Raw genomic sequence first — 16,479 nt, forward strand, 5'->3', positions numbered from 1 at the left:
ACACAGTTCAAGTGGAAGACAAAATTTAAATCATACGGAGCTCGTAGATTACTTGCTAAGGTAGCTAGCTAGCTAGCTTGCTAGTGAGATTGAGTGAGCTAACTTGTGTGGATGACTGAAAATTATACAAGCATAAAAAAGCAAATGTATGTATTTGTAGTTTCATTGTAAATTTCCAGTAAACAGCATATCGGGGCACCAGCTGTGGGCGTGCGGAGAGTTCCAGTGTTGCAGAATGCAGCAGGCAAGTGTGCAAGTGGACACGTAGTGTAACTACTTTTCTTTGTCTCATGTACACCAAAAGTTATCTATTGTTAACTAACAAGTAACTGAGTAAAAATCTGACAGCCAGCCGTACTGGCCATCATTTACCACACATCCATATTATAGGCAGGTATATTCACTCTGTATATTATAGATTTTTAATAAGGTCTAATTTATTTTAGTGACCTTTTGGCTAAAATCCTGTCTTGAGCTTCAGCGTTTTCTGATTACTTTGCAGTGCAATAACAGAGACCCTCCCCCAGGTCTGATATGATTGGTTTACAACTTACAAGGTTTCATCTGATTGGTCAAATCAGGATCCAATTTTCATGTTACATTAGAATGTCAGTTAGGTAGTACAGCAGAGGCAGTGCTGTATTAGGGCAGCAGTAGCAGCGCCTCCCCCAGGTTACACCCTGCTATTACAGTATATTATAAATGAGAAGAAACTATAGACCCTGAAGCCCCCCTAAAACTGGCTTAGCGACACCCATGGCTGTCAGAGATATTGTTGCTTGGTGCACCTTTTTCATGCTAAATGTCCATACGGGCATTTGCAACATGTAGTCATTTGATTAATTTAATATTCAATAGGGTCTTTTCTGATTAAAATTTTGACAGTGGGTGTAGACAGTGCATAAGAAACGACAGTCAGAAGTGGGAACATCTTTGAATATGTTCATTCCAGACAGATTGCAGTCATTAATCATCCAAGACTCATAGTTATCATTTATAAGTCCATATCTGTAAGAGAAGCTTACAAATTTGAAATTAGGATTTCAGCACAGAAATTTTCCTTCAACACCCTAAAGGTGCTAAAAACAGTAAAAAATGAAAGGTGGTTCTTTGGAGTGATGACAGAAGAACCTTCCAAAGAACGATTTTTGTGGACAAGATGTGCGAATGTGAACTAGTTTAGAATCTCCACATGGTGTAAAGGTTTTATACCAATTGAAGGCTTTTTCCTAAATCCCTGGAGGAAAATGTTGATCTTTGATGGCTCAGGAGAGTAAATATTGATTTTCAGTATATTTCCTTTATGTAACAAGTTTGTCACAGACATTTCTCCTAAAATTACTTAAGAGAAATAGTATTAGAGAAAAAGGAGACATAAGATACTTCACAGCATCTAAACTGAGAAGGCTCTTAGTCTTGGATGAGAAATGGTTGAGTTCATATTGAAATTCCTGTCTGCAGTTCAGTTGCAGATAAATATGGCAAATCTGACCACATAATGTGACTTTACTGAGATCTCACATGAGATTACTGGGGTCTTTTTCTCAGGACCATCTGAGCAGCAGGCAAAAGTCTTTACATCTAATATCATTTCAGTCTAGGAGAAATTATTGAAATGGTAAGGATCTTTTTTTATTATTTTTTTTTTTACTTTTTGTCCATACATCCAAGCCAAGAACCATTTTGGAAGAGTTGCATTTGAGATCTTTTTAATGCACCATGAGTGTGTGTGTGTGTGTTGTTGAGAGTGCAACACTCTGCACCTTTATTCTGTGTCTCCATTCCTTCTGCAGTGATGTGTGAACGTCGAACAGAATGTGGAGGAGGAGCTTCCATATGAGAGGGAGAAAGAGAGAGAGAGAACGAGGGAGCGAGTGGAAGAGGGATAGAGAAACACACAGAGAACACAGAGAAGCAGAATAGCAATGGGAGCAGAGAGAAGGAGATGCTGTTGAAGTATTGAAAGCAGAATTCCCAGGATTTTTAAGAGTGGAATACAGGACATCAGCATGACAATGGGGCTGACCAATGGATAATTAGTTATGGTGCATCCCGTTGCCTGAGTAAGTAAAGGATCCTGATAAAAATTCACTCGTTCTGATTTGTGATGCATGCACACTGGAACATACATTTAGACATTTCTACTCATCTCAGGCATAAAGGGGGAGGTTTGATCAGGATGGCTGTGGTGAGGGTCTTTCTGATGTTGTGCTCTTTGTTCTGAATTCAAAAGTCTTTCTCCAGCAAACGCTAGTAAGATCTTAGTTCTGAGATGTTTCGTTACCCTCCATCACCAGCTTTCTTTCATTTATAGACTAGAATGTATATATGCACATACTGTACATGAATCCTCAAAAGAAAATGCTACCTTTGTGCATTTCTTAACAACAAGCAACTGCACAATTTGCAACATGCCTTTAAGCTTTTCATAAACCAGAGAGTTCTGTTCCAGGGCAGAGATGGAAAGAATGAAACCATGAGATATGATCAGACTATTATGGAAATCAGCCATTGTCTAGAACTTAATTGAAAGATTGAAAGCCAGCGCTTCCCTCCAAGGACCTGTCAAATGGCAAGATGGAACCACTGTTTCAGCCTCTACGGTTCATCAGGGCATCAGCCATCCCTCTTTCTGATGGACACCGGCTCTTTCTGTGCTCTGTGGTGGGCAGACGACAGCGACCAGCTCAAGGCGAGTCCCTGAGGAGGAATTAAAGATGTGCTATGAGCGTTTCCTCTAGAGGCAATGGTGCAGAAGCGGCTTTGAGTTAAGTTTAACAGCTGCTGCCAGCCAGATAGACTGATAGATCTGAGGGATCCAGGCCAGGAGGCTGAACATAAGCTATAATCAGGGGGGACCTAAAGTCAGTCAGTCAGCCAGTCAGTGTTTTTCCTCCTTTAGTATTGTTTTGGTGGTACGGTCTTAGGTAAACTGTTGTTACACAGCTGTCGCAAGACGAAATTACAGTGAAGCTGAGTTGAACTGCCAGCAGGGAACCTGCACTAAACATCTAATGACTAGGTTCCATCATGTGGCTGGAGTGCCTTTTACATATGCGTTAGTAACTGTACGTGAATGGAAACTGAAGTAGGACCATGAGCGAGGAGGAGGTTCTAGAGGCTTGCTGGCCATCACTTCGCCTAAGGGCAACACACACAAACAGAGCACCTGGTTCGTTTTGAAGGGCAAACTTCTCTCTCCTTTTCTCTCTTATTCTATCTCTCCTTTTTTCTTCCTGCTATCCTCGTCTCTTTCCCACCTCCTCCCTCTCCCCAACCTTGCTCTTCAAATACGCAAAATTCTGCGCAATCCCTATTCACGTGGTGCGGAATGCTCTCGTGACAAAGATAGTCTTGCTCTGCCTTGTTTACTTCTTGCCTTGTTGGATCTCAGTCAGCAGGACTGCACCAGCTTTCATCCACTGATGCAGCTGCCTCGTGGAGAACGTCAGCAATGAATCATTTGAGATAAACTGTCAAATCGCCATTAAAATCAAGAGCATGCACCAACAAAGTGACTCAGAATGTTTCCGTGTGGGTAATACAGGTCAAGTTTTATATCACAACCCTTGATGTTTTTATAGCAAACATGGTCAGGGGAAGGTGAAGTGCTTTTTGATATACTGTGGTGCTTTTTTGGGCTAGTTGGAGCAGCTCCAAGGACTTCTTTACTGCAACAGGATGCAACGCCCTTCATTTATTAATCCCATTCCCTTTGAAAACCCTTGAAAGCACTTCATCTCCCATGCTTTCTAAATCTTGCCTCAGTAGGTGTCTTTGGTATTTCAGACCAGGTTTGTCTTAATTCTTCAATAAAAGATTCTCACTCAGTGCCTGGGGTGCTGTGAGCCTGCTTGTTTTCAGCATCAAATGACTGCCAGAGTGTGGCTCCACCACCCCCCACATCCATTTGGAATTCATATTTTACACTGCAGACATTCTGCTGTTATGAGCTAACGCATGACATAGGTGGGAAATGAACTGAGAATACAGATAGAGCAGATCTTTCATTTACCAGAAATATAAGGGAAAACTTCTCCATGAAAGAAATGAAAAATGAAGTCATTGTCTTTTTTTCCACAGCTTGATCGATTTCTGAGGGTGACGAAAACACTCAACTGTTGAAAGCACTGGTATGATTTTCCTTTCCTTTCACTCAGCTAATGCTCAGTCCACATTGTTGCACCTTGCTTTCATCTCATCCAAATCCTTTTTAAAATCCATTCCGATATGAGTAATAATCTCCTATGAGCACAAGTACTTCAAGAGTATCAAGGCCTGCGAGCTAATCTGTTTCCTCAGTGATTGTTTTAAAACACAGCGAGTGGTGTCACATCTGACATGGTTTTATCTCACCAGGCTTTGTAGTTGCACTCACTTTCATGGCTCATGCTGAACATCACCACCCTTTGAGTCAGACCTAATGAAGATGGTCACACTCCGTCTTGATCATTTCTGTCCTGATTTGAACTCCTTCATGATGCCATGTCATCAAAAGAAACAAAGCTAATGCCTTTACATCATTCAAAATTCATGAAAATATACCAGTCGGGTTCAATATGAGAAGCCATGAGCCACATATCTTGAGTGAATATTAAATGAAAACTGCAGAACAGCATAATGCATTCAAAATGCAGCCCCCTCGGTGCCTACTAACTGGCATGACTTTTTTACAGGCACACAATGTCCGAGCACGAGGATCTGAGCAAAGCTGTGGGTCACTGGAACTCCTCGGAGAGCTACCAGCTGAACCCGGCCAGCGTGATCGTGTCTGTGGTCTTCTCACTCATTTTCCTGCTGGGAACGGTGGGGAACAGTCTGGTGTTGGCCGTGCTCCTCCGCAGCGGCCAAGTGGGCTACAACACCACCAACCTGTTCATCCTAAACCTCAGCGTGGCCGACTTCTTCTTCATCATCTTCTGCGTGCCTTTCCAAGCCACCATCTACTCGCTGGAGGGCTGGGTGTTCGGCTCCTTCATGTGTAAAGTGGTGCACTTCTTCATTAACCTCACCATGTACGCCAGTAGCTTCACACTCGCTGCCGTCTCTGTCGACAGGTGAGTGCTCCAGCTCACCATTTACAAGCAATATAGCACATTAGATGAGATAACAGGGTGGTCTTCAGTTCTTTTTCTGTTGTGTGTGCTGGAAATGATACAACAGATGTATGATGAACTAAGCTGGCTCTTAGTTCAAAGAGACTAAGATATTAGGTTGTACGTAAGTAGTTTGAATACATCTGCAGCAGGTGGTAGTTATTTTAATCATGATGTTTTGGAATAATCTAAGTAGTCTAACTATGAAGACATCTGTTTTACCTCATTTTTACCTCACTATGCTCACTCTGGTTTTACATCACGGATGAAGCCATAGGGGTGGCCAGACTGGCACTGGCTCTACCTGACTCTATGTTGCTGGTTGCCTGGTTGCCACCCTAAAATTTTCTTTCACATAACTAGAATGCTTCCACCTACTCATCTGGGAGAAAGTAGTTCAGCTTATGACCACCAGCAGAGTGAACCTAAAGTAGACTTTAGAGCAATGGTAGCAAAGATTTCTCCATGTCCTCCAGCACCAGGGCTGTTGTTTTTAATGACACATTCTTGGCCGACCCTGAGTTTTTCTATCATGGATGAGGGACACTGGGACATTTACTAAACATCACTCAAACAGTTCAACAGGAAAAAGTGCAGTAGGAGAGACCGGCTTGCTAGTCACCCAAAACATAAAGCTTGCAAAAGAAAACAACCAAATCCTACTCTTCTGTCTTGCTTTGCACACAAGGGCAATAATGACCAATATAACTTTAAAATGCTGATGATTTCTAGCATTAATGTCTTCGGTTTTAATGATCTAGCTAATGCCTGTGCCAGATTTGGATAACTACAGTTGGTGTGCTTGACCACTTTCATGCTTAATACAAACCATGTTTGTACACTTCCCTTAAATCCCTTAAATAACACTCCTTCCCTCATTTATCTCTAAAATACTGACAATATCACTGATAAGTAAAGCTGCACTATGTAAGTTGTGGGGATTTCGAGACCTCTCTGGTGTAAATGTGTAATTGCATGTGTGGAAGAGCATCTTGTAATGCTGGTTGTTCTTTGAACCACTTCCTCAAGTGGATAAATCTGATGATTGCGAGAGCGTGAAAAACACAGTATTCAAAGAGAACTGAACCAAGTTGATAGTTGGCAAAGGCATCTTCCAAAGATGTAAGTGAATGATCTACTATTGTCATCATATCTTCATTAGTATAATTTTGTATTTAAGGCCTAAACATTGTACCAGACCTTCTTTTCTGAGCCTGTATGTTAATACATAAAGATATATGACGTGTTCCGGAAAACTCAGACCAAATCCAACCTGATGCCTCTGAGTTTTAAATTATTATTTCAGGCTTTACAGGGAGACCTGCAGCAGCACACAGACACCATATCTTATCCTTTTTTATTTTCTCTTAACTCAGTAATGCTACTTCTTTCAAAAAAAATCTACTTACTCAGTCATAGGCTCTACTGCCACAATCTTTTTCATTTCCATAAATCCCAGTATGAATGTAGTAAAGCAGGGGAGAGTGGGGTTTTTGTGTTTCTTGCTGTGATTTCTCTCACTGTTCTCTTGACTGCCCTTTTAAAACAAGATCTTCACCCATTTTGTCACAATATAATAACTTTTTAGTTCAAACCTTAGCTATTTTGTGTGAGCAAGCTAAAAAGAGGTTTTATACACGTTATTCATATTAGCAGCTCTTTATTAGCCACAAGTGTCTTTATATGCCACATTTTTTCAGTAGTCTCCTCAACACAGAACTATACAAATTTTGAAACCACATGAGGGCAATTAATGAACTGGACACCTGGTGCTTCCTGAAGACAGAAAGGTCCTGAAGGTCTAAAGGTTAAAAGCAATTACAGCACCATGGTTTATGTCACAAAAGGTTGTCTCCTTTGTTCGTGTCGTTAATGAAACACCTCCTCAGACCAGGAGCCAATTATTCCACTCTTTAGCCAAGAGCTTTAAAACAGCTACCAAATCCACTCAACACAGACTTTTACTCATATGTCAGAACTTCAACAAATTGGTAATAATACCTTTTTAGGTGAAATTATGCACATTAGGAAGCATGCTGGTCTTTGCTGCCAGGTGAAGTCTAGGAAAGAGTAACAGTAACTAAGCAATCAGATTATGTTTTGGAATATCATGATGATTCCAAACGAGATGAGTAGCTGACCTTAAATGTAATGGGAAAAAGAAACAACAGCACTGATCTGTCAAGGCTGTGCCCTCAGACTGGTGAAATGAGCTGCTATCGGACTTCAACCATAGGGGCAATACCCTCCATCTTCTCTGAGTGTTTACCTTTGGAGTAAGAGAAAATAATTTGACACTTCCACACTTGGTGAGGAAAATTGTGCCAGCCACAATGGACACTGTGAATTGCCACTGGCAATTACCTCCCCAGCAAGTAAAGATAAACAACAGAACTTCATTTCCTCTCCGGAAAGGCTATTACCACCAGATTAATCTCATAGGGTTACAATTAACTTAACTCAAACTTACACAAAGCTGTCAGTTAGACACAGTATTGCTCTTTTTTCCTCTTGACATGTGAGAAATTCATCAGTTAATATTTGTGAGGCACGTTCTTTGTCAAAAGAAGTTAATGAAATAATGTAATCTCTCATTTTGCAGATACTTGGCCATTCGGTACCCCCTGCGCTCGAGAGAATTACGAACGCCCTGTAATGCAGTCGTTGCCATGGTAATAATTTGGGGTCTATCTCTCATTTTTGCCGGCCCTTACTTGAGCTACTATGACCTCATCGACTTTGAGAACAGCAACGTATGTGTTCCTGGTTGGGAAGAGCATAACCGCAAGGTGCTGGACACGTGCACCTTTGTGTTTGGCTACGTCATCCCCGTGCTCATTGTCAGCCTGTCCTACACACGCACCATCAAATACCTGTGGACGGCCGTGGACCCTCTGGACGGCATGTCCGAGTCCAAGCGTGCCAAGCGCAAAGTGACCAAGATGATCATCATCGTCACCGTGCTCTTCTGCATTTGCTGGCTGCCCTACCACGTGGTCATCCTCTGCTACCTCTATGGAGACTTCCCCTTCAACCAGACCACCTACGCGTTCAGGCTGCTTTCGCATTGCATGGCCTACGCCAACTCCTGCCTCAACCCCATCGTCTATGCCCTTGTGTCCAAGCACTTCCGCAAGGGCTTTAAGAAAGTCTTCAGCTGCATCCTCAGCAAAAAGGGCCGCAACAAGGTGCATGTGGTTCATGTGGCGAACACCGTGCCCGGCTTCGAAGGCGGTTCCACTGAGGTTTCGCACATGAACGAGGAGAACGGCAGGCAGAATGAGCGTGAAATGGTCGACCGTCCACTTACTGAGCCACAGGACGCTACAATGGACATAACATTACCCTTCCAGAACCAGCCATGAGAATACAGAGCACAGCTGATGGTGCTATACAGAAAGCCTTACTGAACTGTGAAACCAATGGACTGCAGCTACTGGACATGACTGTGGAGCATGGACCACTGTAGACAATTGTTACCTCATCTGCTTTCCTGAAGGACAAAAGTAAACAAGTGTTCAATACATTTTTGGTATGTTTATTGTGGGTTTTTTGTTTGTTTTTTTGTGATTACCATGTTTACATGCTTGTGTTAAAATGTGTTAATGTATTATTTCAAAGCTGCAAGTATCTATTTTCACTGTATAAAAGGTCGGCCATCAGAGCATGTTGCAATATATAATGTTTCTGTATTGATTCAATGATCTTGTTGAATTTTGCAGCCAGTAATTTCAGTAATGCACTTTAACGTCTCAAAAATTCTATATTGGCATATAAATAACTCTGACTTCTTTTCTAGCATATTGCCTTTCAGTAAGACACTTGTGATTTCCTCCCTTACCTCTGTTATATGTCTACTTTATATTGCTTGTAATCTTCTTACATAGGCTGTGTCAATAATTGCACTGATTCTCGGGGTTTCTATCCCTGATTTCCCCAGACTTCTGCTATCAGTCACATGAAAACACATGGGCTCGTATCACAACTTAGCACTTTCTATAGAAAACTTCACAAATTTACAATCTTCTTATGGCTCTTGTAATGACTGCCTTATCTTTATGTCTTACTCTCCTTCAGTATTGCATAGTAAAATGTACAGAATGTTATGTTTGATATTTAAGATAAGATATTGATGTTGGTGAATTTCAATAAAAGGAATATTGTACTGATGTATGATTTCTTGGCCTGTTTAACAGTTAAATAGAAACAAAACATCACAAGAGCCTCTCAAATTCCAAATTGCTTCATAGTCTGTGTCCAGTTTACAGCCTGTAAATTTACATGACCAAGCTGAGACAGAGCTGCAGTGAGACCAACTGTTCATTTTGTTTCACAGGAGCGAGTCTGGTAAGCTGCCATGCTATGAACGCCTCTCCTGCTGGACTGTAGAAGGTATTATATTGGATCCAGTTCCAAGGTTTTAACAGCTTTTTGCAAATTTGTGGCAAGTCTACACAGAATCTGTCGACCTTGTGGGTGTTTTTATCAGCATGCTTCTAAACATGGCATCTGTGAAAGTGTTAGATGGTCCTCTGCCTGTACTTTGGTGAAACTCGACTGTCTAGATGTCTTTTCAGTGTCCCTGGAACACTATGTGATACTGTCAAGTTTCAGTGCAGTTGTGTAATCTCCTTCTTTAAGCAGCTGGTGCTGGAACTTCTGGTTTGAAGTGAGGTCTGCTTATCCCTGTGTCTGTGAAGGAAGAATGTAGTTGCTAAGCATGGCTTCAGAATGAAGAGCACAGTCAAGAGCTTATCACATCAATCAATCAATCAATAATGACTTGCAGTTGTGAGCTCTTGGCACTCTGATTAGCTACCTTTAGGTATGTGGACCTGACTAACAAACCTGTGACCTAGCATTTTCCACTCTACTCTGTAGCCTTTCCACAGCATATAATTTACCTAGTAATATTTTTTGTCAGTGTCAATTATCATTATCAATGATCACCTGTAAAGCAGCTCCGATGGTAACAAGAATGTAGACATTGAATATGGTTTTTAGAATTTTATTCAACATCTCTATGATACCCAAATTCTAAACTCAAACCCTAACCCTAACCCTAGACCGGTTGTATGAGGCTAATTTTTCTAATTCAATCTTTGTGGTTCTGATCTGTGCTTCTTCCCAAGAGGATAAAAGATAAATATAAAATACTTTAATTCCTCCAATATGAAGCAAATGAGCAAACATGCAGTATTAAGTCAGAATTAATTTGTACCATCTTGTGTTTTAAACCACTGTCTAACTGAAAGGCAAAGATAAAAACACTCATGATACTCAGTCAACAATGAGTCACTAAAATCCAGGACTTTCAGAGCTAAGCCTTGAGTTTTAATAAATGTCAACACTCAATCAAAAAATGAGAAAAGTTTCCCAGAAAGCCTTCAGAGACATTTTTTTCTTAAGAAATTGGACCCACCCATTGTAAATCGAAATGTGCTTGGTTTATTCCACTGTCACTTCTTAATTATGTTGGTTAGGTTTGGCCTTCTGTTCTGCTCCTGAAGTCCTAACTAATGAGTGAGCTCATTTGGCTGTATCTACCTAAATACCACAGAAAAAAAAATTCTGATTGGACAATTTTCTCTTATGTTCTCTTTTGTTTAAACTAAAACTTAAATAAAAGAAGTAAGAGTACCACAGTACATGCACAGTTTAAATACAACTATTATATTAAAAATAAATGAACTACAAATTATAGACGTACGTTTTGGTTCTCAGAGATCATTATTAGTACCCTCTGCTTAAACTAGACCAAAGCGCAGTGTGTTTTTTTGAGGATTTCTTACTCCTGAATACTCAAAGGTAAAGATTCATACATGACCTCTTTACATACTGTGAATAATAATCACTTTTTTATTTATTTGCTGAATTGCAGCAAGGCTCGTCAACTCTGCAGTCGTTTTCTGAATCTAAATAAATGATCACACCCCTGCCAGAAAATCCACTAGGGCTTCAGCAAGTCAGCACTATTCTGACACAAATTCCACAGAGTTCACTCCCACAAGGAGTGTGGGAATACTGTGTTCAGCTTATGGTCTTGGTCTATCTGTGCTTATTATATTCCCACTGCATTAGTACTAAGCTCCCCTCAGGAATTTTAGCTTAACTATCATGAAAATTCAAAAAGCTCCACTTTCATCTTAGGATAGAAGTGCATCCATTATAATGCAAAAACAAGCACTAATTAGAGATAAATGTGGATGCGTGGGGGGCTGGGAATAGGGGGGTAATTCTGAACCACTGGCTAATTTTGAGCTTCGATGGGTGGAGAGAAATGTGAAAGCTTTTATGAACAATTAAGCATGTGCCGTCATTTCCAGCTATTCATAAGACACTGTTCCTGTTGTTTGTTTAGATCTTGAGTGTTACAGTATTTGTACTTCTTATCAATCCCAACCTTCAGCACATCAAAGAACATTGCTCTGCCAGGGCTCTCGGAAAGTGATTAGATGATAAAAAGGACGAGGGGTCAATAGTTCTTTAACTCTGCAGAAATGAGACATTTAAATACATGCATTATTAATGGCTCAGTGGCTCTTCAACGTCATGAGTCATCTCACGTATCTAAGCATAGACTTGTGTCGGACACTTCTGAAATGCAGATCCGCCGCATCAGCATGTATGAAGGGCCTCTGAGGGACTAACGACTGTCTATCACTTAACATTAGCGATTCTTATTGTTGATTTAATTTGAGGATTTTATTGATTTTTGTGCCAACAGCCCACTTTGTTGAAATATATAAAGGGTGCACTCAACCAAACCAATTCTCACTTCTCCTTGCTCTTCGATGCTGTAAACACAGTTCTGTGGGCTGCAGCTACCGAATGAGCACTTCATTGTAAATTCAATAACAAAAAAGGCTGGATTTTCTGAAATGTTGGGGTTATACCACAGCGAGGTCTTCTTGTTCTCTTAAACCAGTTTTTAAACCTTAAGATTTTTGCATTGACTCTCTTAATATCATGGTAATCATGTCCAATCCTAAACCTTCACCAGCTCCTGCGCACTACCATCAAATACATGAACACATACCTACCCCACAGACAATAACTATCTCTCTCCCTGTTTACCTTTGAAATGGAAGTATGTAGAGTAGAATAGCAAAGAGAATACTGTTTATGCATAAAGATCTCTTTTTATGCAGTCTAAACTGTTTGCACAGAACTTGATGCTTCGGAATCATAAAATGTGGTGCTGAATATGAATTAGAGAAGCACGCGGACTAGCCTCCCCTTGAGTCTCTACCTTTTCTAGCTGTGGGGTGATGTCTTCTCATTTGCATGTTTGACAACTGGCTACTCCATAAGGAGACACTTCATTAAAGAGAAAAGCTTGATATGGTATCTGTGTCCAAGTGGAATCATCTGGTGTGGGTATTTGAAAATCACTCCAAGGCAAAGAAACAACAAATCAAAAGCAACAATGGCTTTTGCATTCTGAGAACGCAATTATGAGCTGCAAATAGCTGCCAGTGGCAATTACAGGGACCAAGCACCCTGGAAAAGTGTGTGAGAACATTACAGCCTTCAAGCAATTGGTCGAATAATCACACAGGAGCAAACAGAGCATTTTGAAATCAAAACATGTCTACAAAGTTGTACATAATAGGCAAGACACTTAAAACAAGCAAGTACATTTAAAAACTATAATTGTGAGCAGTAAATTGCTGAGATGAAATCTTTACAGTAACTCACGGCTTGCACAGCGGGTAGAATGTAAGATGTTGCATAATTTAGAGATTCAGTAATATTTAAGACCTTAAAACGATGTTTGAAGTATCATCAACGTGGTTACAGAAATCCCATAAAATCAATATTGTATTAGCCATTCCACCACATGATTTTAGTACTTCATGACTGGAGAGATGTATTTTTCTTCATTCTGTAAGTGCTTTTATAGTTTGAACCCACAAAATGTGTGAGATTCAAAATTGTAATTTTGATGTTGACCAATCAAAGTTCCAGTTTAATCAATAACCATAACTATAGGATTTCAGTAAGCATTTCCACCCCAAAATAGGACAAAAGCATGTCACAAAAAACCCTCTATTACTGCACATTAATGTTTGTTTGTTTGTTATGTTAATTTCTCTTTTTTTTGCTTTAACATCACATTTTCTAGTTGTTTTTAATTATTTTTGAATGAGAGAACAGAGAACACACTACTGCACATTTTAATATACAACTACTGTTCATTTGCTTAACATATTGGAAAAAATGAAACTTAATTTTGGAACGTGCAAAAGTTATGGCATGTTATATTTTATGTTTTATTTATTTTCATTATGTTAAACTCAGCAAAAAATAAAAATTACATGTGCTAGCATTCATAATAATAATAATAATATATAATTATAATAATATGTATAATACCTAATATAATAATATATATAATAATAATAATTATTATTATTATTGTTATTATTATTCTTTTTATTATTATTATTAATAGTAACTTAAAAGTAACTTAACAAGAAGTCCCCACTTATTCTCAGCAATGTAGCCACTTGTCATATTTACAATTTTTCTTCTTTTAAATACAATAAAAGATTTACAGGATTTAAATATTACACACTCCTGTCCAAAAGATATTTTTGAATGTTGTCTTTAAAATCTCCAGAAATTTTGAACAAGCAGTTCTTAATTTATTAATACTGTAATTAACTATTAAAATTAATCTTGGTCAAGTTATCTGTCTAGGTATTTGATCTCCACTTTAGACTTTAAATTTTATTAAAACTTCATTCTCACTGCTACACAGCTTTTTCAGTCCTTTCAGAATTTTCCACAGCTCCCATCATCACTCTGGGCAATTATTTGAAACCTGGTTGCACATTAGCATATTAGCATGCTAGAATCATTTTTGTACATTTATCTGCAACCAAATTAGATTTAAATTATTTGAAAACATTAATTACAACCTTCCAAACAGCCATGTGAAACATGATTACAATCGTATTCATTGTATTACATTTATAAACAAGTATCAAACAGGTTTCACATAGTTTCAGTGCTTCACTACAGTTTAATCACTTTCTCTCTAATATTTGTTCGTATGTTGAGAAACACTCTTAGCCATGAGGCTAAATTACTACACTCCATCACAGTCAATGTGTGTGCAGGCCAACTTCTAAGCATTCTGCAGGTCCATGTAATCTATCACGCATTAAATGAGTGCAGCAAAATCCATCACATTGTACTAAGCATGACTTGCAGAGTTTTCCTGCAGGTAGCTGGCTTTAGCAGGGTCAAAGGGGTGTGTGATGGTTTTTATTTAACTTTGAGGAATGTGTCTTACCAGGAAAATGATTATTTTTTAAAAGCCCACTATTACTGCCTATATAAAGAAATTAGATTTTTCAAAAGCATGTGCAAAATGTAGTCAGAGAGGTCAGAGCTTTCCTGATGGATCTCAGACTATGGAATTCACTTACTGTTAACACATTCAAAAGATTCTGTGTGTGTGTGTGTGTGCTGTGCTGTACTGTAGCCTACAAGGCAGATTGATGAAGACTCAATAATTAGTCCTCAGCAGGTCATCGGCTTGAACCCAGTGCTTTTTATCATTTTACTCTCTGTGGTCTTTTAATCTGATGGAATATTTAATTACCATGCACTGATGCTAATCAGCACTGACTGTTCACCAACACTGGGTCAAACCCTTTTCTTAATGTTCTTCTTAAGTGAAAAAATATTTTGACAGCTACAAATTACTAAATGCAGGGTGTAAAAAAAGTGCCACTTTTGAGTCCAAGTAAAACTTTTTGACTGTGCACTTGCAGTGCCTTGAGCCTATCATGAGCTATGCACTGTAATAAGAGCTATACAAACGTGTGTAACAGGGCTGTTTCATCCATTACAGCTGCTGGAGCACCACATAATCGGTTATCACCAAAGAAATAACTATACTGCTTCTACTGAATGCCTTTAGTAGTTTTGCTCTATATTGTCCCTGTCCAGAAAAAAACATATCTCCATTTTTTCCGATGTTCATTGTTCTACATTATTGGACCACATCAGCTTTACATTGTGTGTAAATTTCATGATGAATGGACCAATAGAAATGCTCCAAAATTGCTTGGGATTAAATTTGAACTCACATTAAAAGAAGGGAACTTTTTTTTTTCATTTTCTCCTGTAAACCTGCCATTTTGGAGATTTTTTTTTCTATGGACAACTATTATACATACTTTCCTGGACAATACATCACACCCCCTCCATGACCTACTGGCCAGAGAATGGAGCACCTTCAGCAACAGACTCATTCAGCTCTGCTGTAGGAGGGATGGGACAGGAGATTGTTTGTACCGACAGTGATTGCACTGTACAACGTCTCATCCCTGTGCCAGGACATTATTGTTTACTAAGCCACTGACAGGTCAGGCTCACTGAGCACCAACATTGGACAATATATCTGTATACTCTTTATTATGCACTGCCACTTTGTTTATACATCCATACATATTGCACAACTATTAACATATATTATCATTTACAGTGTTTAGTCACTTGGTTCATTCACTGGACTTTACATGCACCACTTCATTGTCACCTGCATAATATTTCTGCATAATATTTTTACTTGCTTGTTTTTGTACTGCATATTATATTTTATGGTTGTTTTAGTATATTTTATTATACATCTTTACTTGTTCTATTTATGCATCTGTATAATAGCGTACATCAGTACTTTTGCTCATTTTACTCTTTACTGTACTTTGTGCTGCTGTAATAGATGATTTTCCCTCTGGGATTAATAAAGTGATCAATTTATCTATCTATATGTGGCAAATACTTTCCCTTTAAAAACACAACCTAATATCTTGCCATTCAAGCCTCTTCCAATTGCGCTATGTGTGAGATAACTGAGGAAAAAGTACATTACAGATCGTCGGGTCAGCTAGATTTACATAAACTTCAATTAGCACTAACTTCCACAACCAGGGATAATGTTAATGTAATGTTAATGTTAGTCTGAGCCTCAGACAAAGTGATATATCTACACAGTCTCTTGTCGGCCACTGCACACCAAACACACTTTGCATTAAACATCTTTTTATACAGTAACATTTCAAAATTAATTATGGGGGGGGGTCTTTATTAGAAAGTTGGTCCACTCTGGCCATCTGGGCAACACTGCCGGGCAGTTATATTAAGTTATTCAAGACCAGACTCGTATCTCTTTGAATGGCAAGAGACCTAAAAACTTTACCTCTTTACCAGTATAAAAGTATATTTGAAATCACTGGTAAAATCTGACGAAAATCTCTAAGTAGTTTGTAGTGTTTGGCTCATATGCACAAAAACATGTTTTATTTTTTGGTTGTTCTGATCGCCACAACTGAGGGGGACTTTTCCCACTCATGGCTTTACCAGC

General features: G+C 39.1%; 1 protein-coding gene across 1 annotated transcript; it reads left to right on the forward strand.

Annotated features, from left to right (window-relative positions):
- Positions 1–1,892: 1,892 nt before the first annotated feature.
- galr2b (galanin receptor 2b) lies at positions 1,893–9,261 on the forward strand. Its single transcript, XM_036565679.1, has 4 exons — positions 1,893–2,063; positions 4,084–4,133; positions 4,677–5,057; positions 7,699–9,261. The coding sequence occupies exons 3-4, from the start codon at positions 4,684–4,686 to the stop codon at positions 8,459–8,461; spliced, it is 1,137 nt and encodes a 378-aa protein (XP_036421572.1). The 5' UTR covers positions 1,893–2,063; positions 4,084–4,133; positions 4,677–4,683; the 3' UTR covers positions 8,462–9,261.
- Positions 9,262–16,479: the final 7,218 nt, after the last annotated feature.

The sequence above is a fragment of the Colossoma macropomum genome, unplaced genomic scaffold (genome assembly GCF_904425465.1).
Source record: "Colossoma macropomum unplaced genomic scaffold, Colossoma_macropomum, whole genome shotgun sequence".
Classification (NCBI taxonomy): Eukaryota; Metazoa; Chordata; class Actinopteri; order Characiformes; family Serrasalmidae; genus Colossoma; species Colossoma macropomum.

Excerpts from the sequence above, each read along its gene's own strand:
- galr2b (XM_036565679.1), top strand. The coding sequence starts at position 4,684 with ATGTCCGAGCACGAGGATCTGAGCAAAGCTGTGGGTCACTGGAACTCC. Across the intron at positions 5,058-7,698 it reads GCTGCCGTCTCTGTCGACAG|ATACTTGGCCATTCGGTACC; the intron begins GTGAGTGCTCCA and ends CTCATTTTGCAG.